This window comes from Somniosus microcephalus, chromosome 10 (assembly GCF_052327205.1).
Source record: "Somniosus microcephalus isolate GS21.2 chromosome 10, FLI_Smic_1.0, whole genome shotgun sequence".
NCBI lineage: Eukaryota > Metazoa > Chordata > Chondrichthyes > Squaliformes > Somniosidae > Somniosus > Somniosus microcephalus.
Window position 1 is genome coordinate 149,015,977 of NC_140996.1, and position 23,751 is coordinate 149,039,727.

A 23,751-nucleotide genomic window follows, 5' to 3' on the forward strand; every position below is an offset into this window, starting at 1 on the left:
TGCTGAATCGTCTCCTTCTTCTGTACCTATCTTATCATAGAGTCATAGAGTTTTACAGCGCAGAAAGAGGCCCTTCGGCCCATCGTGTCTGCGCCGCCCATCCATCCCTGTCCAGTCTAATCCCATTTTCCAGCATTTGGTCCATAGCCTTGTATGCAATGGCATTTCAAGTGCTCATCCAAATGCTTCTTGAATGTTGTGAGGGTTCCTGCCTCTACCACCCTTTTAGGCATTGAGTTCCACATTCCAACCACCCTCTGGGTGAAAAAGTTCCTCCTCAAATCCCCTCTAAATCTCCTGCCCCTTACCCTGAATCTATGCCCCCTTGTTATTGACCCCCCTACTAAGGGGAAAAGTTCCTCTTTGTCTACCCTATCTATGCCCCTCATCATTTTGTACACCTCAATCAGGTCCCCCCTCAGCCTTCTTTGCTCCAAGGAAAACAACCCCAGCCTGTTTAGTCTTTCTTCATAGCTGAGGCGCTCCATCCCAGGTAACATCCTGGTGAATCTTCTCTGCACCCTCTCCAAAGCAATCACATCCTTCCTATAGTGAGGTGACCAGAACTGCACACAGTACTCCAGCTGTGGCCTCACCAGCGTTTTGTACAGCTCCATCATAACCTCCCTGCTCTTATATTCTATGCCTCGGCTAATGAAGGCAAGTATCCCATATGCCTTTTTAACCACCTTATCTACTTGTTCCGCTGCCTTCAGAGATCTATGTACATGTACACCGAGGTCCCTCTGACCCTTTGTACTTCCTAGGGTCCTACCACTCATTGTGTATTCCCTTGCCTTATTTGTCCGTCCAAAATGCATCACCTCGCACTTTTCAGGGTTAAATTCCATTTGCCACTTTTCCGCCCATCTGACCAACCCGTCTATATCGTCCTGTAGCCTGAGGCTTTCCCCCTTGCAATTTACCACCCCACCAATTTTCGTGTCATCTGCAAACTTACTGATCATCCCTTTTACATTCTCATCCAAATCATTTATGTAGATCACAAACAACAAGGGACCCAGCACCGATCCCTGAGGTACCCCACTGGACACAGGCTTCCAGTCACAAAAGCAACCTTCGACCATCACCCTCTGCCTCCTGCCACTCAGCCAGTTTAGGATCCAACGCGCCAAGGCACCCTGGATCCCATGGGCTCTTACCTTCTTGACCAGTCTCCTATGCGGGACTTTGTCAAAAGCTTTACTGAAGTCCATGTAAACCACATCCACAGCATTTCCCTCATCCACCTCCCTAGTCACCCCCTCGAAAAATTCAATCAGATTTGTCAGACATGATTTACCCTTGACAAAGCCATGCTGACTATCCCCGATTAATCCTTGCCTCTCCAAGTGGAGACTACCTCAGAATTTTTTCCAATAATTTCCCTACCACAGATGTTAGGCTCACTGGCCTGTAATTCCCTGGTTTATCCCTGCTACCCTTCTTGTATAATGGTACTACATTAGCTGTTCTCCAGTCCTCTGGTACATCCCTGTGGCCAGAGAGGTTCTGAAAATTTGTGTCAGAGCCCCTGCAATCTCCTCCTTTGCCTCCCACAGCAGCCTGGGATACATCTCGTCCGGGCCTGGGGATTTATCCACTTTTTGGCCTGCTAAAACCGCTAGCACCTCCTCCCTCTCGATGCTAATATGTTCAAGTATGTCACAATCCCCTTGCCCGATTTCTATGTCTGCATCGTCTTTCTCCATAGTGAACACAGATGCAAAAAATTCATTTAAAACCCCGCCTACATCATCTGGTTCTACACACAGATTGCCACTTTGGTCCCTAATGGGCCCTACCCTTTCCCTGGTTATCCTCTTGCCCTTAATCTATATATATAAAGCGGCTCTTCTGTCTGTCTGTCTGTCTGTCTGTCCGCCTGGTCTCGATGCGTTTGGAAGTTACAGAGCGTACCGACGCGTGCGTCGCCTCAAAAGAAAGCTTGCGATTCCGGACCAGTCATCGGCGTATTTACGTTTCGGGCCGGACAAAAATCCCGCCCGCGGTATCCCAAAAACGTTCAGCGTTCCACTCATTAGCATCTCATTAGCGACCGTGTGACGTCGAGGTCTTCCTACAGTTGAGTGTCGAGTGACTCGACGATTGACCAATCCTACGCTTGGGTGACCTGACCGGTCGACCAATCGGTGCGTGTGTGGGCGGGCCTTATCCTTCTGAACCGAGGTGAGTGGCCGCCATCTTGATTTTTCACGATTTTTTCCCCCACACTTTCTGTGTGTTAGGGAACTAAGGTAAATATTTGAATTATGTGTTAGGGAATTAATTAACAATTTATTTCAGTTTTATATTCCTCCTCCTCCTCCTCCTCTTCCTCTTCCTCTTCCTCTTCCTCCTCTTCCTCAAGTGAGCCGCTCTAACGGCCGCCAGCCCGCGAGAGCCCGCTCTGGCTTTTTTTTAAACGGCAACCACGCATGCGCACGGCCGTTGCGCAGCCGCCTTGACTCCGGCACGCATGCGCACGGCCCCCGTGACGCCAGCACACAGCCTCGGGAAATCGCGGGGGGGGAGAGGCTCGGGAAATCGCGGGGGGCGGGGGGGAGAGAGCCTCGGGAAATCGCGGGGGAGAGAGAGAGAGGGTGGGGAGGAGAGAGAGAGAGAGGGTGGGGGAGGAGAGAGGGGGTGGGGAGGAGAGAGAGGGGGTGGGGGAGGAGAGAGAGGGTGGGGGAGGAGAGAGAGAGGGTGGGGGGAGGGGAGAGAGAGGGAGGGTAGGGGAAAGAGAGGGAGGGTGGGGGAGGAGAGAGGGGGTGGGGGAGGAGAGAGAGGGGGTGGGGGAGGAGAGAGGGGGTGGGGGAGGAGAGAGAGGGGTGGGGGAGGAGAGAGAGAGGGAGGGTGGGGGAGAGAGAGGGAGGGTGGGGGAGGAGAGAGGGAGGGTGGGGGAGGAGAGAGGGAGGGTGGGGGAGGGGAGGAGAGAGGAGGGTGGGGGAGGGGAGGAGAGAGGGAGGGTGGGGGAGTGGAGGAGAGAGTGGGAGGGTGGGGGAGGAGAGAGAGAGAGAGGGTGGGGGAGGAGAGAGAGAGGGTTGGGAGGAGAGAGAGGGTGGTGGAGGAGAGGGGGAGGGGAGGAGAGAGAGAGAGGGTGGGGGAGGAGAGAGAGAGAGGGTGGGGGAGGAGAGAGAGAGAGGGTGGGGGAGGAGAGAGAGAGAGGGTGGGGGAGGAGAGAGAGAGAGGGTGGGGGAGGAGAGAGAGAGGGTGGGGGAGGAGAGAGAGAGGGTGGGGGAGGAGAGAGAGAGAGGGTGGGGGAGGAGAGAGAGAGGGTGGGGGAGGAGAGAGAGAGGGTGGGGGAGGAGAGAGAGAGGAGGTGGGGAGGGGAGGAGAGAGAGAGGGAGGGTGGGGGGAGGGGAGAGAGGGTGGGGGGAGCGAGAGGGTGGGGGGAGGGGAGAGAGGGTGGGGGGAGCGAGAGGGGTGGGGGGAGCGAGGGAGGGTGGGGGGAGGGGAGAGAGGGTGGGGGGAGCGAGAGGGTGGGGGAGCGGAGGGAGGGTGGAGGGAGGGGAGGAGGGAGAGAGGGTGGGGGAGGGAGCGAGAGGGTGGGGGAGCGGAGAGGGTGGGAGGGGAGGCGGAGGAGAGAGGTGGGAGCGAGGAGGGTGGGGGAGGGGGGAGCGAGAGGGGGAGGGAGGGAGAGGAGAGGGAGGGAGGGAGAGAGAGTAAAGCAGGGAGAGACGGGAGGGAGAGAGAGGGTGAGGGAGGGAGAGTGTCAGGAGAGGGGGGGGAGAGTAAAGCAGGGAGAGACGGGGAGGGAGAGAGAGGGTGAGGGAGGGAAAGAAAGAGTGAAGGGGTGGGACAGGGAGGGAAAGAGTGAAGGGGTGGGAGAGCTTACCTTCTTCCTTCGCAGGGGTCCATCGGGCCACCCTTCCCCCCCCCCCCCGTCGCGCTCTCTCTCTTCCCCCCCGTCCGCGCTCTCTCTCTCTTCCCCCCCGTCGCGCTCTCTCTCTTCCCCCCGTCGCGATCTCATCCCTCTTCCCCCCCGTCGCCCCGCTCCCCTCTTCCCCCCCCGTCGCCCGCTCCTCTTCCCCCCCGTCGCGCGCTCTCTCTTCCCCCCCGTCGCGCGCTCTCTCTTCCCCCCGTCGCGCTCTCTTCCCCCGTCGCGCTCTCTTCCCCCCCGTCGCGCTCTCTCTCTTCCCCCCCGTCGCGCTCTCTCTCTTCCCCCCCGTCGCGCTCTCTCTCTTCCCCCCCGTCGCGCTCTCTCTCTTCCCCCCCGTCGCGCTCTCTCTCTTCTCCCCCCGTCGCGCTCTCTCTCTTCCCCCCGTCGCGCTCTCTCTCTTCCCCCCCGTCGCGCTCTCTCTCTTCCCCCCCGTCGCGCTCTTCTCTTCCCCCCCGTCGCGCTCTCTCTCTTCCCCCCGTCGCGCTCTCTCTCTTCCCCCCCGTCGCGCTCTCTCTCTTCCCCCCCGTCGCGCTCTCTCTCTTCCCCCCCCGTCGCGCTCTCTCTCTTCCCCCCCGTCGCGCTCTCTCTCTTCCCCCCGTCGCGCTCTCTCTCTTCCCCCGTCGCGCTCTCTCTCTTCCCCCCGTCGCGCTCTCTCTCTTCCCCCCCGTCGCGCTCTCTCTCTTCCCCCCGTCGCGCTCTCTCTCTTCCCCCCGTCGCGCTCTCTCTCTTCCCCCCGTCGCGCTCTCTCTCTTCCCCCCGTCGCGCTCTCTCTCTTCCCCCCGTCGCGCTCTCTCTCTTCCCCCCGTCGCGCTCTCTCTCTTCCCCCGTCGCGCTCTCTCTCTTCCCCCCGTCGCGCTCTCTCTCTTCCCCCGTCGCGCTCTCTCTCTTCCCCCCGTCGCGCTCTCTCTCTTCCCCCCGTCGCGCTCTCTCTCTTCCCCCGTCGCGCTCTCTCTCTTCCCCCCGTCGCGCTCTCTCTCTTCCCCCCGTCGCGCTCTCTCTCTTCCCCCGTCGCGCTCTCTCTCTTCCCCCCGTCGCGCTCTCTCTCTTCCCCCGTCGCGCTCTCTCTCTTCCCCCGTCGCGCTCTCTCTCTTCCCCCCGTCGCGCTCTCTCTCTTCCCCCCGTCGCGCTCTCTCTCTTCCCCCGTCGCGCTCTCTCTCTTCCCCCCGTCGCGCTCTCTCTCTTCCCCCCGTCGCGCTCTCTCTCTTCCCCCCGTCGCGCTCTCTCTCTTCCCCCGTCGCGCTCTCTCTCTTCCCCCCGTCGCGCTCTCTCTCTTCCCCCGTCGCGCTCTCTCTCTTCCCCCCGTCGCGCTCTCTCTCTTCCCCCCGTCGCGCTCTCTCTCTTCCCCCCGTCGCGCTCTCTCTCTTCCCCCCGTCGCGCTCTCTCTCTTCCCCCCGTCGCGCTCTCTCTCTTCCCCCCGTCGCGCTCTCTCTCTTCCCCCGTCGCGCTCTCTCTCTTCCCCCCGTCGCGCTCTCTCTCTTCCCCCCCGTCGCGCTCTCTCTCGGTCTTCTCCCCCCGTCGCGCTCTCTCTCTTCCCCCCGTCGCGCTCTCTCTCTTCCCCCCGTCGCGCTCTCTCTCTTCCCCCCGTCGCGCTCTCTCTCTTCCCCCCGTCGCGCTCTCTCTCTTCCCCCCGTTGCGCTCTCTCTCTTCCCCCCGTCGCGCTCTCTCTCTTCCCCCCGTCGCTCTTCCCCCCGTCGCGCTCTCTTCCCCCCCGTCGCGCTCTCTCTTCCCCCCCCGTCGCTCTCTCTCTTCCCCCCCGTCGCTCTCTCTCTTCCCCCCGTCGCTCTCTCTCTCTTCCCCCCGTCGCTCTCTCTCTTCCCCCCCGTCGCTCTCTCTCTTCCCCCCCCGTCGCTCTCTCTCTTCCCCCCCGTCGCTCTCTCTTCCCCCCCGCCGCTCTCTCACTTCCCCCCCCGTCGCTCTCTCTCTTCCCCCCCCCAGTCGCTCTCTCTCTTCCCCCCCAGTCGCTCTCTCTCTTCCCCCCCAGTCGCGCTCTCTCTTCCCCCCCAGTCGCTCTCTCTCTTCCCCCCAGTCGCTCTCTCTCTTCCCCCCCAGTCGCTCTCTCTCTTCCCCCCAGTCGCTCTCTCGCTTCCCCCCCCCAGTCGCTCTCTCGCTTCCCCCCCCAGTCGTTCTCTCGCTTCCCCCCCCCAGTCGTTCTCTCTCTTCTCCCCCCAGTCGCTCCCTCTCTCTCTTCCAACAACATGCCCTCAAAAAAGCCTCTGCACCGCCCCCCCACTCGCTCTCTCTCTCTCTCTCTTCCCCCCCCCCACTCGCTCTCTCTCTTCCAACAACAACATGCCCTCGAAAAAGTCTCTCTCCTCTCTCTCCCCCGTCTCTCTCTCCCCATCTCTCTCTCTCTCCCCAGTCTCCCTCTCTCTCTCCCTCAGTCGCTCTGTCTCTCCCCCCTCAGTCTCTCTCTCTCTCCCCCCTCAGTCTCTCTCTCTCTCCCCCCTCAGTCTCTCTCTCTATCTCCCCAGTCTCTCCCTCTCTCTCTCTCTCCACATCTCTCTCTCTCTCACCCCTCAGTCGCTCTCTCTCTCCCCCTCAGTCGCTCTCTCTCTCTATCTCCCCATTCTCTCTCTCTCTCCCCAGTCTCTCTCTCTCACACTCCCAATCTCTCTCTCTCTCTCACACTCCCAGTCTCTCTCTCTCACACTCCCAATCTCTCTCTCTCACACACTCCCAATCTCTCTCTCACACTCCCAGTCTCTCTCTCTCACACTCCCAATCTCTCTCTCACACACTCCCAATCTCTCTCTCTCTCTCTCACTCCCAATCTCTCTCTCTGACACTCCCAATCTCTCTCTCTCTCTCACATTCCCAATCTCTCTCTCTCTCACTCCCAATCTCTCTCTCTCTCTCACATTCCCAATCTCTCTCTCTCTCACTCCCAGTCTCTCTCTCTCACACTCCCAATCTCTCTCTCTCACACTCCCAATCTCTCTCTCTCACACATTCCCAATCTCTCTCTCTCTCACTCCCAGTCTCTCTCTCTCACACTCCCAATCTCTCTCTCTCTCAGACTCCCAATCTCTCTCTCTCTCACACTCCCAATCTCTCTCTCTCTCACACTCCCAATCTCTCTCTCTCACACTCCCAATCTCTCTCTGTCTCTCACACTCCCAATCTCTCTCTCTCTCACACTCCCAATCTCTCTCTCTCTCTCTCACACTCCCAATCTCTCTCTCTCTCACACTCCCAATCTCTCTCTCTCACACTCCCAATCTCTCTCTCTCTCACACTCCCAATCTCTCTCTCTCTCACACTCCCAATCTCTCTCTCTCACACTCCCAATCTCTCTCTCTCACACTCCCAATCTCTCTCTCTCTCACACTCCCAATCTCTCTCTCTCTCACACTCCCAATCTCTCTCTCTCTCACGCTCCCAATCTCTCTCTCTCTCACTCCCAATCTCTCTCTCTCTCACACTCCCAATCTCTCTCTCACTCCCAATCTCTCTCTCTCTCACTCCCAATCTCTCTCTCTCTCACACTCCCAATCTCTCTCTCTCACACACTCCCAATCTCTCTCTCTCTCTCACACACACTCCCAATCTCTCTCTCTCACACACTCCCAATCTCTCTCTCTCTCACACTCCCAATCTCTCTCTCTCACACACTCCCAATCTCTCTCTCTCACACACTCCCAATCTCTCTCTCTCTCACACTCCCAATCTCTCTCACACTCCCAGTCTCTCTCTCTCACACACTCCCAATCTCTCTCTCTCTCACACACTCCCAATCTCTCTCTCTCTCACACACCCAATCTCTCTCTCTCACACTCCCAATCTCTCTCTCTCACACACTCCCAATCTCTCTCTCTCTCACACACTCCCAATCTCTCTCTCTCTCTCACACTCCCAATCTCTCTCTCTCACACACTCCCAATCTCTCTCTCTCTCTCACTCCCAATCTCTCTCTCTCTCACACTCCCAGTCTCTCTCTCTCTCACTCCCAATCTCTCTCTCACACACCCAATCTCTCTCTCTCACACTCCCAATCTCTCTCTCTCACACACTCCCAATCTCTCTCTCTCTCTCACACTCCCAATCTCTCTCTCTCTCACACTCCCAATCTCTCTCTCACACTCCCAGTCTCTCTCTCTCACACTCCCAATCTCTCTCTCTCACACTCCCAATCTCTCTCTCTCTCTCTCACACACCCAATCTCTCTCTCTCACACTCCCAGTCTCTCTCTCTCTCTCACATTCCCAATCTCTCTCTCTCACACTCCCAATCTCTCTCTCTCTCACACTCCCAATCTCTCTCTCTCTCTCACACTCCCAATCTCTCTCTCACTCCCAATCTCTCTCTCTCTCTCACTCCCAATCTCTCTCACACTCCCAATCTCTCTCTCTCTCACTCCCAATCTCTCTCTCTCTCACTCCCAATCTCTCTCACACTCCCAATCTCTCTCTCTCTCACACTCCCAATCTCTCTCTCCTTCCCTCTCTCTCTCTCTCTCTCTCTCTCTCCTTCCCTCTCTCTGTCTCTCTCTCCTTCCCTCTCTTTCTCCTTCCCTCTCTCTCCTTCCCTCTCTCTCTCTCTCCTTCCATCTCTCTCTCTCTTTCCTTCCATCTCTCTCTCTCCTTCCCCCTCTCTCTCTCTCTCTCCTTCCCCCCCTCTCTCTCTCTCCTTCCCTCTCTCTCTCTCCTTCCCTCTCTCTCTCCTTCCCTCTCTCTCATTCCCTCTCTCTCTCTCCTTCCCTCTCTCTCTTCCCCCCAGTCGCTCCCTCTCTCTCTTCCAACAACAACATGCCCTCGAGAAAGCCTCGGCACCGCCGGGCTCCCCCAGCTAGTATACTTATAAAACATCTTAGGATTTTCCTTTATTTTGCTCGCCAGTGTTATTTCATGGCCCCTCCTCGCCCTCCTAATTTCTTTTTTAAGTATGCCCCTGCACTTTTTATACTCCTCTCGGGCTTCTTCCGTCTTTAGTCTTTTGTAACTGCCAAAAGCCCCCCTTTTATTTCTAATGCATTTTTGTATCTCCCTTGTCATCCAAGGTTCCCTTTGCTTGTTGGTCCCACCCTTGACCTTTGCAGGAACATGTTGGCGCTGTACTCTCTCTATTTCCCTTCTGAAAGTCTCCCACTGTTTTGATGTGGATTTTCCTATAAGTAGCTGCTCCCAGTCCACTTTGGCCAGATCCTGCCTTATCATATTAAAATTGGCCTTCCCCCAATTTAGAACCCTTATTTCCGGGCCGTCTTTGTCTTTTTCCATGACCACCTTAAATTTCACCGAATTATGGTCACTGTCACCAAAATGCTCTCCTACTGATACTTCCACCACTTGCCCGGCTACATTCCCCAGAATTAGGTCCAGTACCGCCCCCTCTCTTGTAGGACTTTCTACATGTTGGCTCAAAAAGCTCTCCTGGATGCACTTTAAGAATTCTGCACCCTCTAAGCCTTTCACACTCTGACTATCCCAATTTATATTGGGGAAGTTGAAATCCCCCACTATTATTACCCTATTATTTTCACACTTCTCTGAGATTTGCCTACATATCTGTTCCTCTATCTCCCCCTGACTGTTTGGGGGCCTATAGTACACTCCCAGCAAAGTACTTGCCCCCTTTTTGTTTTTAAGTTCTACCCATATGGCCTCATTTGAGGAACCCGCTAATATATCATCCCTCCTTACAGCAGTAATTGACTCCTTAATTAATATTGCAACACCCCCTCCCCTTTTACACCCCCCTCTGTCTCGCCTGAAGATTCTATACCCCGGAATATTGAGCTGCCAGTCCTGACCCTCCCTCAACCATGTCTCCGTGATGGCAACAATATCGTACTCCCATGTGTTCAACAACAACTTCAGTTCATCCACCTTATTTGCAAGACTCCTTGCATTAAAATAAATGCCTTCCAGCCCTGCCATATTCCCTTTTGCCTTCACATATTTGCTCTGCCTTCCCAGCTGACTCGTTTTTTCCTCTGTATTTGGCTGTAAATCACCCCCTACTATAGCTCCACTCTGTACCCCATCCCCCTGCCAAGTTAGTTTAAACTTAATCTTATGGTATGTAAATTGGGGCCAGTAACACATGAGGGTTGTTTCCCTGGACAGGAGAGGAGTAACTGGTCAACATCAAAGCACCTTGTAACTGGCAGGGTAGGTGGTCAGAAAAATGCACAGGTCTGTCAGTGACTAAGCTGGCCTGTAAAGCCTGCTTTCACTGATGCAGGGTGATCGTGCATTGATGCAAGCACTGTATACTGTTCCCCATATGGTCTGAGTTTTACCTGGGTGTGTTTGGGGTGTTGTAAAACAAACTTTGAAGAAGAGAACATCAGGTACCAAGTCAGTCTGTAGCATTCTTCTAAGCTCCTCCACCAACTGGATCACCTCAGGTGGAGAACCAGAAAGGGGTTGTGCTCATCTGCTCAAGTTCGGTCTTTCTCCCAAAACTTGTGTCTCATGTTCTTGGTGGAAAGGCAGTTTCCATAAGCAGACCATGTCTCCTCTGAGATTCTACCCTTATACATGCTGTATCTGAGATAACAAGCTTAGGATTATCACGTCACACCTCTGCTTTTATTTAGTTACTAGTAATTTTATATTTCAGGCTGCTTCCACTTTCTGCCATTCTTTGCCAAAATGTCTTCAAGTCTTCCTGTACCATAGAGTCACTGGCCCCAATATTTACTCGGAGATGCATTGGGAGCTGGGTGGTTTGATATTGTGTGGGGAAACCCCGGAAGAAAGTTCAGCGCGTCTATCAGTGGATTTTTAACTCAGCCAGCTCCTCAGCATTTCACTTCCGTGCTTTCCGTCCAATGTGCATCAGCGGGCGTGATGAGGACCCGCATGACGCAATCTCAACTCCAGTATTTAAAGGACCAATCCGAAGATGCAATTTGGAGCAGTTTGGAGTTTGAAACAGCAGAAGAGGAAGTTTCAGAATGAATGCCAGATGGGCAAAGGCTACGCTGCATTTCAATGATGCCTCCCTTGACATACGGCTGGGGACTCTTAGGAGCTGCAGAGAGATATGTCTCCCCAGGAATGGGAGAAAGAAATTTGCTGCTGACACCAAGAAGGCGTGGCTGGAGGTGGCCGAGGAGGTGAGCAGCAGTAGTGCCACGCTCATGGATTCAGTGCAGGAAGTGCTTTAATGACCTAACCAGGTCAAAAAAGGTGAGTACAGTTGCATATTCACCTACATTCTGCTGTGCACATCACCCCATCCCTTCGCTCAGCCTTCTCAAGCCTACTGCATCATATCATTCCTCACATCTTTGCACGCCCACCCATCCTTCTCTTTCTATGCACGTCCTCACATCCCCACCACTCCCACTCACCCTCATCATTATACAATTTCATGCCTCTCCCTAATAGTCGCTCTCAACAAATGCACTGCATTCATCGGGTGCACAAATGCCATTACAGTCACTCATGGGTCTGTTCTTTCCCTCATTGCAGAAGAGAGCACAGAACACTAGGGAGAGAACTGGAGGTGGGCCTCCACACATTTCCCAGCTCACAAATGCAGAGGAGATGGCACTGCAGGTCAGTGGAATTTTGGCGTGCCTGGCCGTCGGAGATGGGGACCTCCCAGCCACCTGGTGATGCAATTAAATATCAGCCACCCACATGTCATACGGCACTCAGTCATGTTGACTTGATTTTAACAGCGAGTGAAATATGGTCAATTCATAATGAAACTTGCAACATTCTTACCTTGCCAGCACTAATTCATGTCTTTTATCCCCACCAGGGCCTTCACGCGAGCAGCAGAAGTCAGTCGAGGTCGTGGACAACGATTTCTCAGAGGATCTGAATCCTTCTCAGGTTGCACCGTCACAGGATTCATGCAGACCATGCACCAGCTCAGATACTCACACTTCGGTGGGACCAGTTACAGAGCTAGTTGGGATTTCACTTGATAATTCACACTTCACAAGTGAGCAAGAGCAGATTGTGGTGGCAGGGACAGCAGTGGAGAGTCTGCGTTGGAGGGCACAGCCTTCTCCAAGCTCTGCTCAGCTGGACACAGATGCTGTACCCCGGGGCCGTTGATGAAAAGGAGAATTATTGAGCAGCAGCAGATAATGTGCGATTCACTGACAGGCCTTCCAAGCACACTGACCATGATTGCAGAGAGAATGGAGGAGTCCGCCTCTGTGTGGGTTGATGTTGCAGGGCATTGCAACGATGTGTTCTTCCATGGATAGAGTGGCCAGCACCGTGGTACATCAAGTGTTCCAATCAAATGAGTCCATGTACGCCTTGACCACAACCATGCAGACTCTGTGTGCCAACATGTCTTCGACTTTCAATAGGGTGACGTATAACTTAACTTAGCCTTGGCCTTACAGTGCCACACTGATCTGCACTGAAGTGCTTTCCAGTCCAGTGGTAGCAGTAAAATACGGCAGGGCTACGAGAGGAATGATGGCGAAAGGGGACATGGAAGTGGGGACTCCACTCAAAGCGCTTCCCCTATTCACCCATTGATGCCTCATCTCCCGATGGCCAAGTCTGACCCTGCACAGGTGCAGGTGGAGAAGTCTTTGGCGGGGCCCTCACAGACTCCAAAACCCAGAGGTCGTCAGCCAAGAACATCTCAGCAGTCAGTGCAGGGATCTGAGCAGCTTGCCTGTACCTCTGCTCAATCCACGGGGATTGCACACCCATCCCTGCTGGGCCCCCTTCCCTGCTGTTCCCTCCCTCCTTGCCGCCCCCCCCCATCCCTGCTGTCCCTCCCCCCTCCCTGCTGGGCCCCCCCTCCCTGCTAGCCCCCCTCCCTGCTGGTGTTGGTCATATTGGTCCTTGGTCGAGGTCCAATCTAAGGCAGTCAAAGCGCCACCCATCCTCCTGTGATTCAGAAAACCTCAAGTGCAGAAAGTAACCTCTCAGCAAAAGTACTTGAACAAACCCTTTCCTACTAGCAGGTAAGAAAGCAGCTGTGTGTACTGTGTATTTATTGCAGTATTTCCATGAGTTTGATTCAGCCCTCACAATTGCCGTTGTGTTCTTGCCTTGCTTTCACTGGCGAGTTTCAGGAAGCCTGCGAAAACCGTGGATGTGTTATTAAATGTATAAGTGTGTTGAAACATCGCTCCAATTGAATGATTAGACTCTGTTAATAGGCAACCCGCCTCAACCGAGGGGATTGTGCACAAGCAGCCTTAAATGCTTCAGTCATGAGGCGTTCGCGGCCCGCACATGCTGCTGGGCCCCGTCCTCGCCCCTGGGCCCCGTACTCGCCCCTGGGCCCCGCCCTAGCTGCTCCTCCCCTCCCTGCACCTCCTGTATGCTTCAGAGACATGGACCATGTACAGCAGGCACCTCAAAGCACTGGAGCGGTACCACCAACGCTGCCTCCGCAAGATCCTGCAAATCCATTGGCAGGATAGGCGCACCAACGTCAGTGTTCTCGCTCAAGCCAACATCCCCAGCATCGAAACTTTGACCACGCTCGATCAGCTCCGATGGACGGGCCACATCGTCCACATGCCCGATTCAAGACTCCCAAAACAAGTGATCTACTCGGAGCTCCGACACGGCAAGAGAGCCCCAGGTGGGCAGAGGAAATGCTTCAAGGACACCCTCAAAGCCTCCTTGAAAAAGTGCAACATCCCCACCGCCACCTGGGAATCCCTGGCCCAAGACCACACAAAGTGGAGGAGAAGCATCCGGGAAGGCGCCAAACACCTCGAGTCTCTTCGCCAGGAGCAAGTGGAAGCCAAGCGCAAAGAGCGCACGTCAACCCAAGCACCCCACCCACCCACCCCTTCAACCACCGTCTGCCTCACCTGTGACAGAGACTGTAGGTCCCGCTTTGGATTCATCAGTCACCTGAGAACTCATTTTTAGCGTGGAAGCAAGTCATCCTCGGTTCCGAGGGACTGCCTAAGAAGAAGATGCTCCAGTCAAACAGGCTCCAGTCAAATGCGGAAGTCGGTGGGTAGCAGCTGGCTTCCCGACGCGCTGACATTTTTGCCAGTTTTCACCCTCCACCCGCACCCAAACCCACACGTCCTCCAGGTTAAAAATCCCCTACTATCTTTTCCAAGTTTCACAGCTTTGAAAGGTGCTCGTAGATCAGAGTTTAGGATTATCAATGACCCTCTAACTGTTGAATCTACCAATGGAGATCACATAGGGTGCCCACTATAGCCCCCGCTTCTCTTGGAAGAAAAATACCAAAACATCATACCAATGTGTACACATTTATTTACAGCTTGTACAATGCATAGAAGCAGTTAGACCTGGCAAGATATTCACTTAAAAACAATGAAAATAAAATCAACCCAGAAAGGACTAAAACTCCCCTTCCAGAATATATTTCTTACACAGTTTGATAAGTGACAGGACTTAAGATGAAAGTCTTTCAGAAATTTTTCTGATGCAAATTGATTTTTGATGAAATACATTCCCAGAACAGGCAGAGTTTGGATCTCCAACCAGAACTAAATCATAGCAACTTGAGCTTATGCTGTGGGAATTATTTAATATTACAGACAATTTTTGAAGTCAACAATTATACTGGGAGTACAGTAAATCCCACAGCTTGTCAGATATTAACATTTGAGTATCACCATGTTCCTCCAAACATGCCCCTTAATGGTTCAACAATCAGAAAAAATTGTCCATTCCATTGACTGTGCTGATAGGTTACATGTACCAGTTATTACTGCCACAAAAACACTACATTTCCGTGGAGATAAACTTGGCTGAAGCCATTTTGAATTCTGATTGTTCAACTCTATCTAAAATTAAATAATATAAAATACAGAAATTCCACTATTTTGTCAGCTAAGTGGTGCATTGCATGGGAAGTTTAACTAGAAGAAAATCACCCCTGTGCTCATTGACCTACATTGGCTCCCGGTTAAACTACACCTCAATTTCAAAATTCTCATCTTTGTCTTCAAATCCCTCCATGGCCTCGCTCCTCCCTATCTCTGTAATCTCCTTCAGCCCCACAACCTCCCCGAGATATCTGCGCTCCTCTAATTCTGTCCTCAAGCATCCCTGATTGTAATCGCTCAACCTTTGGTGGCCATACCTTCTGGTTGCCTAGGTCCTAAGCTCTGGAATTCCCTGCCTAAACTTCTCCGCCTCTCTACCACTCTTCCCTCCTTTGAGACGCTCCTTAAAACCTATCTCTTTGACCAAGCATTTGGTCATCTGCCCAAATTTCTCGGTGTCAAATTTTTTGTCTTCTAATACTCCTGTGAAGCGCCTTGGGATGTTTTACAACGTTAAAGGTGCTATATAAATACACGACATTGTTGTTGACAAAGTATAGAACTGCTGGGCTAAAAACTATTGTTTTTAAACAGTAACTTTGGTGTACTAAAAATGGAGCTGGTATTTATTCCAATGTTATTTTGTTTCTTCCCAGATTTCTTTGAAATATGCATTTAATTTTACAGGTTCAAAACTGGAGGTAACTTGCAGAGTATTGGCTGAACTTCATCCAACAGTTGAAATACTGGTGTACTGGCTAGCCAATCGAAGTTACATTGAAGACTATAGCAACAGCCGTAGAGTTACAGAAGTTCGAACGTATGTATTCTTCAACCTATTAAGACTTACAAAACGAGTTTTTATTGTCATGAAACTTTTGGAAATGTATGAGGTATTTTTGCTGTTTGTGGGTGTTCTGGTCGTCATTCTGAACAGGAAACACTGGGCGAGAAATTCGTGGCCTTAGCGCCACTCCATAGTGCCATTAAATGGCCCTAAAACGGCAGCTGCCGCTCTTTCGCCAGCTGCTGGTGGGTCCCGCAGCGGCTGCCGTTTTGGTCCCTATGTTTGTGCTGCCAGTTAACTTGGTGTGCAAGCAGGCTGACAGTGGCAAAGTCAGCACCTCTTAAAGGGACACACACATTGTTCAGGTAAATTTGGATTTAAGGTTTTGGACTTTTTTTGAAGCGGTGGCTTGCTGCAATAGAAGTGAAAAGTTTTTTAAGTGTGTAGGGAGTGCTGCTGGATGCTTGGATGGTAAATATAGGCCTTTGAGAAGACAGAACATGCTGCAAATACTCAGCAGGTCAAGTAACATCCGTGGAGAGAGAAACAGATTTCATGTCTCGGGTCGAGTTGCTGCCGGACCTGTTGAGTATTTCCAGCATTTTATGCTGTCATTTCACATTTACAGCATCTACTTGCAGAGGGAAAAGAAGTCACAGAAGAGGGGGAAGCAGAAGAGGAGGAAGCAGACAGAAGGATGTAGCCCAGATAGCCTCTTTGGAATCATCTGCCTGCAGTCCCAGTGACCACAACCCAATTCCCTTTTTAACATTAGTCCAACACCTTACCTTCCATCTGTTACTGACCATAACAACATCCTCTTGGCCACGATGCTGAAATAAAAGCCAATCCACCTATATACATCTATCTCACAGACAGAATCACAGAATCCACACAATGCAGATAGAGGCCATTTCGGCCCATCGAGCCTGCACCGACACATATCCCACCCGATCCCCGTAACCCCTACACCAACACATATCCCACCCTATCCCCGTAACCCCACGTATTTAATCCCCCTAACACTAAGGGTCAATTTATCATAGCCAATCAACCTAACCCGCACATCTTTGGACTGTGGGAGGAAACCGGAGCACCCGGAGAAAACCCACGCAAACACGGGGAGAATGTGCAAACTCCACACAGACAGTCACCCGAGGCCGGATTCGAACCCGGGTCCCTGGCGCTGTGAGGCAACAGTGCTAACCACTATGCCACCGTGCCAATGTGACAGCAAGAAATCAACTCATCACTCGTATGCATTCTTTTAGTGACTGTCTTGTGTGTGCCTTTGCCTATCCTACTGATGTCACACAGTGCTACCCCAGTGGCTGTGGCATGGCTGGTGGAAGGTTCCCGACTTTCAGTGGGGGGCACTGCAAATGTCCTTGCAGATTGACCTTGAGGAGCTGGTGGCTGGGAGTGTCGAATTAATCTTCTTCTTCTTGATCTTCTTGATCTTCTTCACTCTTCTCTCCCTCTTCTTGGTCACCCATTGGCTGGGCAGGCTGCATTTCTTGGATATGTGAAATGAGGAAGGCACAAGGGTGGAGTTGTGGTGATGGGAGGGCGGGAAAGCATGAGGTGCATGCCAGAAGGAGGATAACGTATGAGGATACCAACATCTTGTATCCTTTTAGTCCCGCCGCTGGCCAAGGGCTCAGCCATGCTCCTGCTAAGAATGGCCTCCACTGTCTCCTCCAAGGGGGTGAGGTAAGACTAGGAATGGGAGATGTGCCTTGTGATTGGTACAGATTGTTGGTAAGTGAGTGATTGGGGTTGTGCATTGAGCAGTGTGTGAGGCTAGTGGTGCAGTTGTTAGTAGACAGCTTTTGAAAATGCATTCACTGACCTTGACCAGTGGCCTGAGGTCATGAAGCTTCTTTGGGCACTGGAGCCAGGTGGTGGGGGCGCCACTGCTGGCAGTGATGGCCTCGGTGATGTACTCCCACACCGTTCTTTCTGGAGGGCCCCCTGGCCCCTGTGGCTAGAGGACCTGTCTTGCAGTGTTGACCCCCTGCACAAAGCTGGAGTGCTGCGTGCGAGACCCTGGGTGCCCGTCCCCTGGCTTGCTGAGCCATTTGTGTTAGTGCTGAGGAATTTTTACCCATATTTTGAGGTTAGGAAGAGAATTCAGCTTTAAGAGCTGAATATTCACATTTAGGACTTTTTAATGTTAAATATTTTTTTAAAGGGCTGAAAACTGCTTTTTTTCACTTTATTTTAATTTGTATTGCTTCAGTGTGCATGGCCCCTTTAGTTCTCAACCCTCTTCATTGCGCACAATTCCTGGTGAGCTCCACAGCCTCACTTCCAGAGGCTGTGCGAGGCTTGAATGGTACACAAACTTTGGGTCGGATGCCTCCAGCAACACCACCAGGACAAGGTTGCATGAGGTAAGTACTGTGCCAACAATCTCCATCCCCCCAGATGAATTTTGCTCTGTTAGCGTTGCGGCCATTTTCAGCAGCCGTTAACTCCCGTTGCCAGTGACACCGGCAACTTTACTGGCTAGCACGAATTTCTCCCCCAAACAGTTTCTTCAGCAATGGCTGTATTGTGACACAAGTTCAATATATATTCATTTATTTTTGGTAGCCATGTGAAACTCATGAGGATGCAGTCCTATGTATATTGCTTAATTATTGATTGGAAAGTAACTACTGCAGAAGTCTCAGTGCAAGGTACCTGGGTATTTGAGAGTGTGTCTGTAGTCGTTGGGTTGCCATTCTTTTCTTTACCATTTTTGGATCAAACACAAGGTAAGAGGGTAATAATTGTATTCTGACTTCTCACAGTTCTCGTACATACACAATGATGCAGACAAAGTTTAAAGTACCATGTTAATTTCAAAAAAGCTACAGATGTCTTAAATTGAGAAACCAGGGTGAACGGCCAAGTTCCATAGTACAGAGCATCTCCAATGTTGGAAAGACTAAAAGATGTGATGAGATAAATCAGGAAGTAGTGATTAGATGTTGCCAAGCATATGCTTCTAAAAGCCTGAAGGTTACCGGAGAACAAAAAGACTGAATGAGGAGTTCCACAGTTTTGAGGTCCTGAGAAAGAATGAGTTAGATAAGAAGATTGTTTTGAGATCAAAGCCCACTGCACAGTGAAAGTGTGGAAAGGAGAAATGGCATCTAGGATGGCATATTTGCATCTTAGAAGAAACAAGAGAGAAAACTTCAGAGCGTTTCTGAAAGAAAAGAAAGACTTGCATTTATATAACGCCTTTCACGACCTCAGGATGTCCCAAAGCGCTTTACAGCCAATTAAATACTTTTGACATGTCACTATTGTAATGTAGGAAACAATAGTATTGTAAATAAAATCGAGACACAAATAAAGTTACAACAATAACTCTTTTATATGGCACATCATTACAACATGGATTACTTACTTTAAGTTACTGTAACTGTTATGTAGCATGTGATGAAGAAAGAGGTATGGGCACAAGAGGTCAGAAGGATAAGCATTTCATGTCCACTGAATTCCAAGTATTCACAGTTTTATACGTGAAAGCTTAATTAGTGTAGCCAATAGTTGCAGAATTTTGTACAGTGTTGTTAATTTATCTTTTAAGCGCAAGTGTTAGATGGATCAAGGGTCAAGGATGTCTCGGGGCGGCTGCAGGGCGTTCTGGAGGGGGAGGGTGAACAGCCAGTTGTTGTGGTGCATACATGTACCAACGATATAGGTAAAATAACAGGATGAGGTCCTAAAAGCTGAATATAGGGAGTTAGGAGGTAAATTAAAAAATAGGCCCTCAAAGGTAGTAATCTCAGGATTGCTACCAGTGCCATGTGCTAGTCAGAGTAGAAATAAAAGGATATTTCAGATGAGTATGTGGCTACAGGAATGGTGCAAGGGGGAGGGATTCAAATTCCTGGGACATTGGAACCGGTTCTGGGGGAGGTGGAACCAGTACAAACTGGACGGTTTGCACCTGGGCGGGACTGGAACCGATGTCCTTGGGGGAGTGTTTGCTAGTGCTGTTGGGGAGGGTTTAAACGAAAATGGCAGGGGGTTGGGAACCTGTGCAAGGAGACAGAGGAAAGGGAAGCAAGGATAGAAACAAAAGACAGGAAGGAGAAAAGCAAAAGTGGAAGGCAGAGAAATCAAGGGTGTAAATCAAACAGGGCCACAGTAAATAAGAATTTTAAAAGGACTAAGAGTGTTAAAAAATCAAGCCTGAAGGCTTTGTGTCTTAATGTGAGGAGCATTTGTAATAAGGTGGATGAATTAGCTGCACAAATAGATGTAAACAGATATGATGTAATTGGGATTACAGAGACATGGCTCCAGGGTGACCAAGACTGGGAATTTAACATCCAGGGGTATTCAATATTCAGGAAAAAAGGAAAAGGAGGTGGGGTAGCATTGCTGGTTAAAGAGGAGATTAACACAATAGTAAGGAAGGATATTAGCTCTGATGATGTGGAATCTGTATGGGTAGAGCAGAGAAATACCATGGGGCAGAAAACGTTAGTGGGAGTTGTCTACAGACCCCCAAACAGTAATGCTGAGGTTGGGGATGGCATTAAATGGGAAATTAGAGATGCGTGCAATAAGGGCACAGCAGTTATCATGGGTGACTTTAATCTACATATAGATTGGGCTAACCAAATTAGTAACAATACTGTGGAGGAGGAATTCCTAGAGTGTATATGGGATGGTTTCCTGGACCAATATGTTGAGGAACCAACTAGAGATCAGGCCATCTTAGACTAGGTATTATGTAATGAGAAAGGATTAATTAGCAATCTTGTTGTGTGAGGCCCCTTGGGGAGGAGCAATCATAATATGATAGAATTCTTCATTAAAATGGAGAGTGAAATAGTTGACTCAGAGACTGGGGTCCTGAATTTAAATAAAGGAAACTACAATGGTATGTGGCACGAGTTGGTTAGGATGGATTGGGGAATGCTACTTAAAGGGTTGATGGTAGATAGGCAATGGCAAACATTTAAAGATCGCATGGATGAACTACAGAATTTGTTCATTCCTGTTTGGCTTAAAGATAAAACAAAAAAGGTGACTCAACTGTGGCTAACAAGGGAAATTAGGGATAGCATAAGATCCAAGGAGAGGACATTTAATTTGGCCAGAGAAAGCAGCAAACCTGAGGATTGGGAGCAGTTTAGGGTTCAGCAAAGGAGGACAAAGGGATTAATTAAGAAGTGGAAAATAGATTATGAGTGTAAGCTTGCAGGGAACATAAAAACTGACTGTAAAAGCTTCTATAGATATGTGAAGAGAAAAAGATTGGTGAAGTCAAGCGTAGGTCTCTTGCAGTCAGAATCAGGGGAATTTATAATGGGGAACAAAGAAATGGCAGACCAATTAAATATATACTTTGGTTCTGTCTTCACAAAGGAGGACACAAATAACCTCCCAGAGATGTTGGGGAACATAGGGTCTAATGAGAGGGAGGAATTGAATGAAATCAGTATTTGTAGAGAAATGGTATTAGGGAAATTGACGGGATTGAAGGCCGATAAATCCCCATGGCCTGATAATCTACATCCTAGCGTACTTAAGGAAGTGGCCCTAGAAATAGTAGATGCATTGCTGGTCATCTTCCAAAATTCTATAGACTCTGGAACAGTTCCCATGGATTGGAGGATAGCTAATGTAACCCCACTATTTAAAAAGGTGGTAGAGAAAAAACGGGGAATTATAGACTGGTAAGCCTGACATTGGTAGTGGGGAAAATGCTAGAGTTCATTTTAAAAGATGTAATAGCAGAGCACTTGGAAAACAGTGACAGGATCGGACAAAGTCAACATGGATTTACAAAAGGTAAATCATGCTTGACTAATCTACTGGAATTTTTTGAGGATGTAACTGATAGAATAGATAAGGGAGAACCAGTGGATGTGGTGTATTTGGACTTTCAGAAGGCTTTCGATAAGGTCCCACATAAGAGGTTAGCGTGTAAAGTTAAAGCACATGGGATTGGGGTTAAGTTACTGTCTTGGATAGAGAACTGGTTGGCAGACAGGAAGCAAAGAGTTGGAATAAACGGGTCTTTTTCCGAGTGGCAGGCAGTGACTAGTGAAGTACTGCAGGGATCGGTGCTAGGATCCCAGCTATTCACAATATATATAAATGATCTTGACAAGGGAACTAGAGGTAATATCTCCAGGTTTGCAGACAACACAAAGCTGGGTTGGGCGTGTGTGCTGTGAGGAGGATGCGGAGAAACTCCAGTACGATTTGGACAGGTTGGGTGATTGGGCAGATGCATGGCAAATGCAGTATAATGTGGATAAATGCGAGGTTATCCACTTCGGTGGCAAAAACAGGAAGACAGATTATTATCTGAACGGCAATAGATTGGGAAAAGGGGAAGTGCAACGAGACCTGGGTGTCCTTGTGCACCAGTCGCTGAAGGTAAGCATGCAAGTGCAGCAGGCGGTTAAGAAGGCAAATGGTTTGTTGGCCTTCATAGCGAGAGGATTTGAGTACAGGAGCAAAGATGTCTTGCTGCAGTTGTACAGGGCCTTGGTGAGACCACACCTTGAGTATTTTGTGCAGTTTTGGTCACCTTATCTGAGGAGGGATGTTCTTGCCATGGAGAGAGTGCAGCGAAGATTCACCAGACTGATACCTGGGATGGCAGGAATGACGTATGAGGAGAGATTGGGTCGATTAGGCTTATATTTACTAGAGTTTAGAAGAATGAGAGGGGATCTCATTGAAACTTATAAAATTCTAACAGGACTAGACAGACTAGATGCAGGAAGGATGTTCCTGGTGGCGGGGGAGTCCAGAACCATGGGTCACAGTCTAAGGATAAGGGGTAAGCCATTTAGGACTGAGATGAGGAGGAATTTCTTCACCCAGAGAGTGGTGAACCTGTGGAATTCTCTGCCACACAGGGCAGTTGAGGCCAATTCATTAAATATATTCAAGAAGGAGTTGGATACATTTCTTGAGGCTAAAGAGATCAAGGGTTATGGGGAGAAGGCAGGGACAGGGTACTGAGTTTGGATGATCAGCCATGATCTCATTGAATGGCGGAGCAGGCTCGAGGGGCTGAATGGCCTACTCCTGCTCCTATCTTCTATGTTTCTATGGAAAGTGCATTTGTGGCTGAAAGTAACCTGGGATCTCTATCCAACCAAATCAGGCTTCTGTGACATCAAACACAAATAAACTGCCATTCAGAAAATAAAGTTCTGTGAATTTTCACCGAATCTCTAATGCAAAATAAGGAAAGCTCCAGAACACTAATCCAACCTCATAACAACACATAAAACAATTAAAATGTGGTTTGCCAGATGAACTAGTAGTACGTTAAAGCAAATTGATGATGTGTCCTGTTGGTTGGGATAGCCACATTGGAGCATAATCTGAAACACTGGAGGGTAATTCTTGGATCAGTAATGCCTGATGTTCTGTAAAGTGAGCATTGCCAATTGAAAAATTAGGCAGATATCTGTTACATTATCTGCCCATTTTTGTCCTGTCTAATTTTGCATAAAAATTGTAATGGATCAAGAAAGCACCTGCAATCTGTAAACAGATGTATATAAATGATGTCAAACTAGCCTTGCACACTATTTTCTATAATTTCTCCAGTCTAGCACTGTTTCCATTACTCGTCCATATAAACTGGGTACCCAAGGTTGCGAGCTGCTGAGTTGTATGTGGTAGATATAAGAGCCCAGTAAGAAAATTACCAAATTGACACACCATTTGTCAATTATTTTTCTCTTTTTGTTTTCCTGTTGTCAGGTAACATTTTTTCCAATAGTATTATATTCGGTTTCCGCATGGGAATCTCTTTATATCTATGAATGAACAAATGGATGGATGTTGGGTCAGAATGTAACAGGGGCACGCTGCACCCAGCTTTTAGTACCCTCATACCAGCCTCTACAGGCAGTGGTGCACATACCTGTATTTGTCAGCAGTGCCTGTGGAGACCGTGATTTACAAGGGATGCTATATGTACATGTCCAACCAAACCTGTAGCCAAATTATTCCACAGGAATGGCACAGGTGGTGGCTGCCAAAGTTATAACCGCCAAGAACTTCTATGCTTCAAGATAATTTCAGGCTTCCACTGGGACATCAGTCGTCCACAGATGACAAGTGCCATTGTTTCTTGAGCAAGCAATTTTCTGATGAACAACCAGAAGCCGTATGAGAGGGCAATTACAGGGCTTTCTGTAAAGAGAAGTATTCAATCCCTGAGAACAACATCATTGATTGGAAGTAAGCAGCTTAGTCACATCTATTGCAGGAGACAGAAGTTTTGATCATGCCAATAAAACCCAAATTAAATTATTTGACTAATTATGGTAACCAAATGGCCATAATTTAGTACTAATTGACAGTGCCACTCAGAAAGGCCACAGGATGACTTCGGTG

General features: G+C 50.1%; 1 protein-coding gene across 3 annotated transcripts in view; it reads left to right on the top strand.

Moving 5' to 3' along the window:
- Positions 1 to 23,751, top strand: part of LOC147111751 (interleukin-1 receptor type 2-like) — a 96,415-nt gene that overhangs the window by 26,221 nt on the left and 46,443 nt on the right. For all 3 annotated transcript variants that reach the window (XR_015079739.1, XM_085998953.1, XM_085998952.1), the window contains exon 3: positions 15,267 to 15,399. Coding sequence is in view for 2 of the 3 variants with exons in the window: in XM_085998953.1 (XP_085855079.1) it covers positions 15,267 to 15,399 (133 nt within the window). In the remaining variant the exon portion in view is untranslated. The remainder of the gene's footprint in view (positions 1 to 15,266; positions 15,400 to 23,751) is intronic.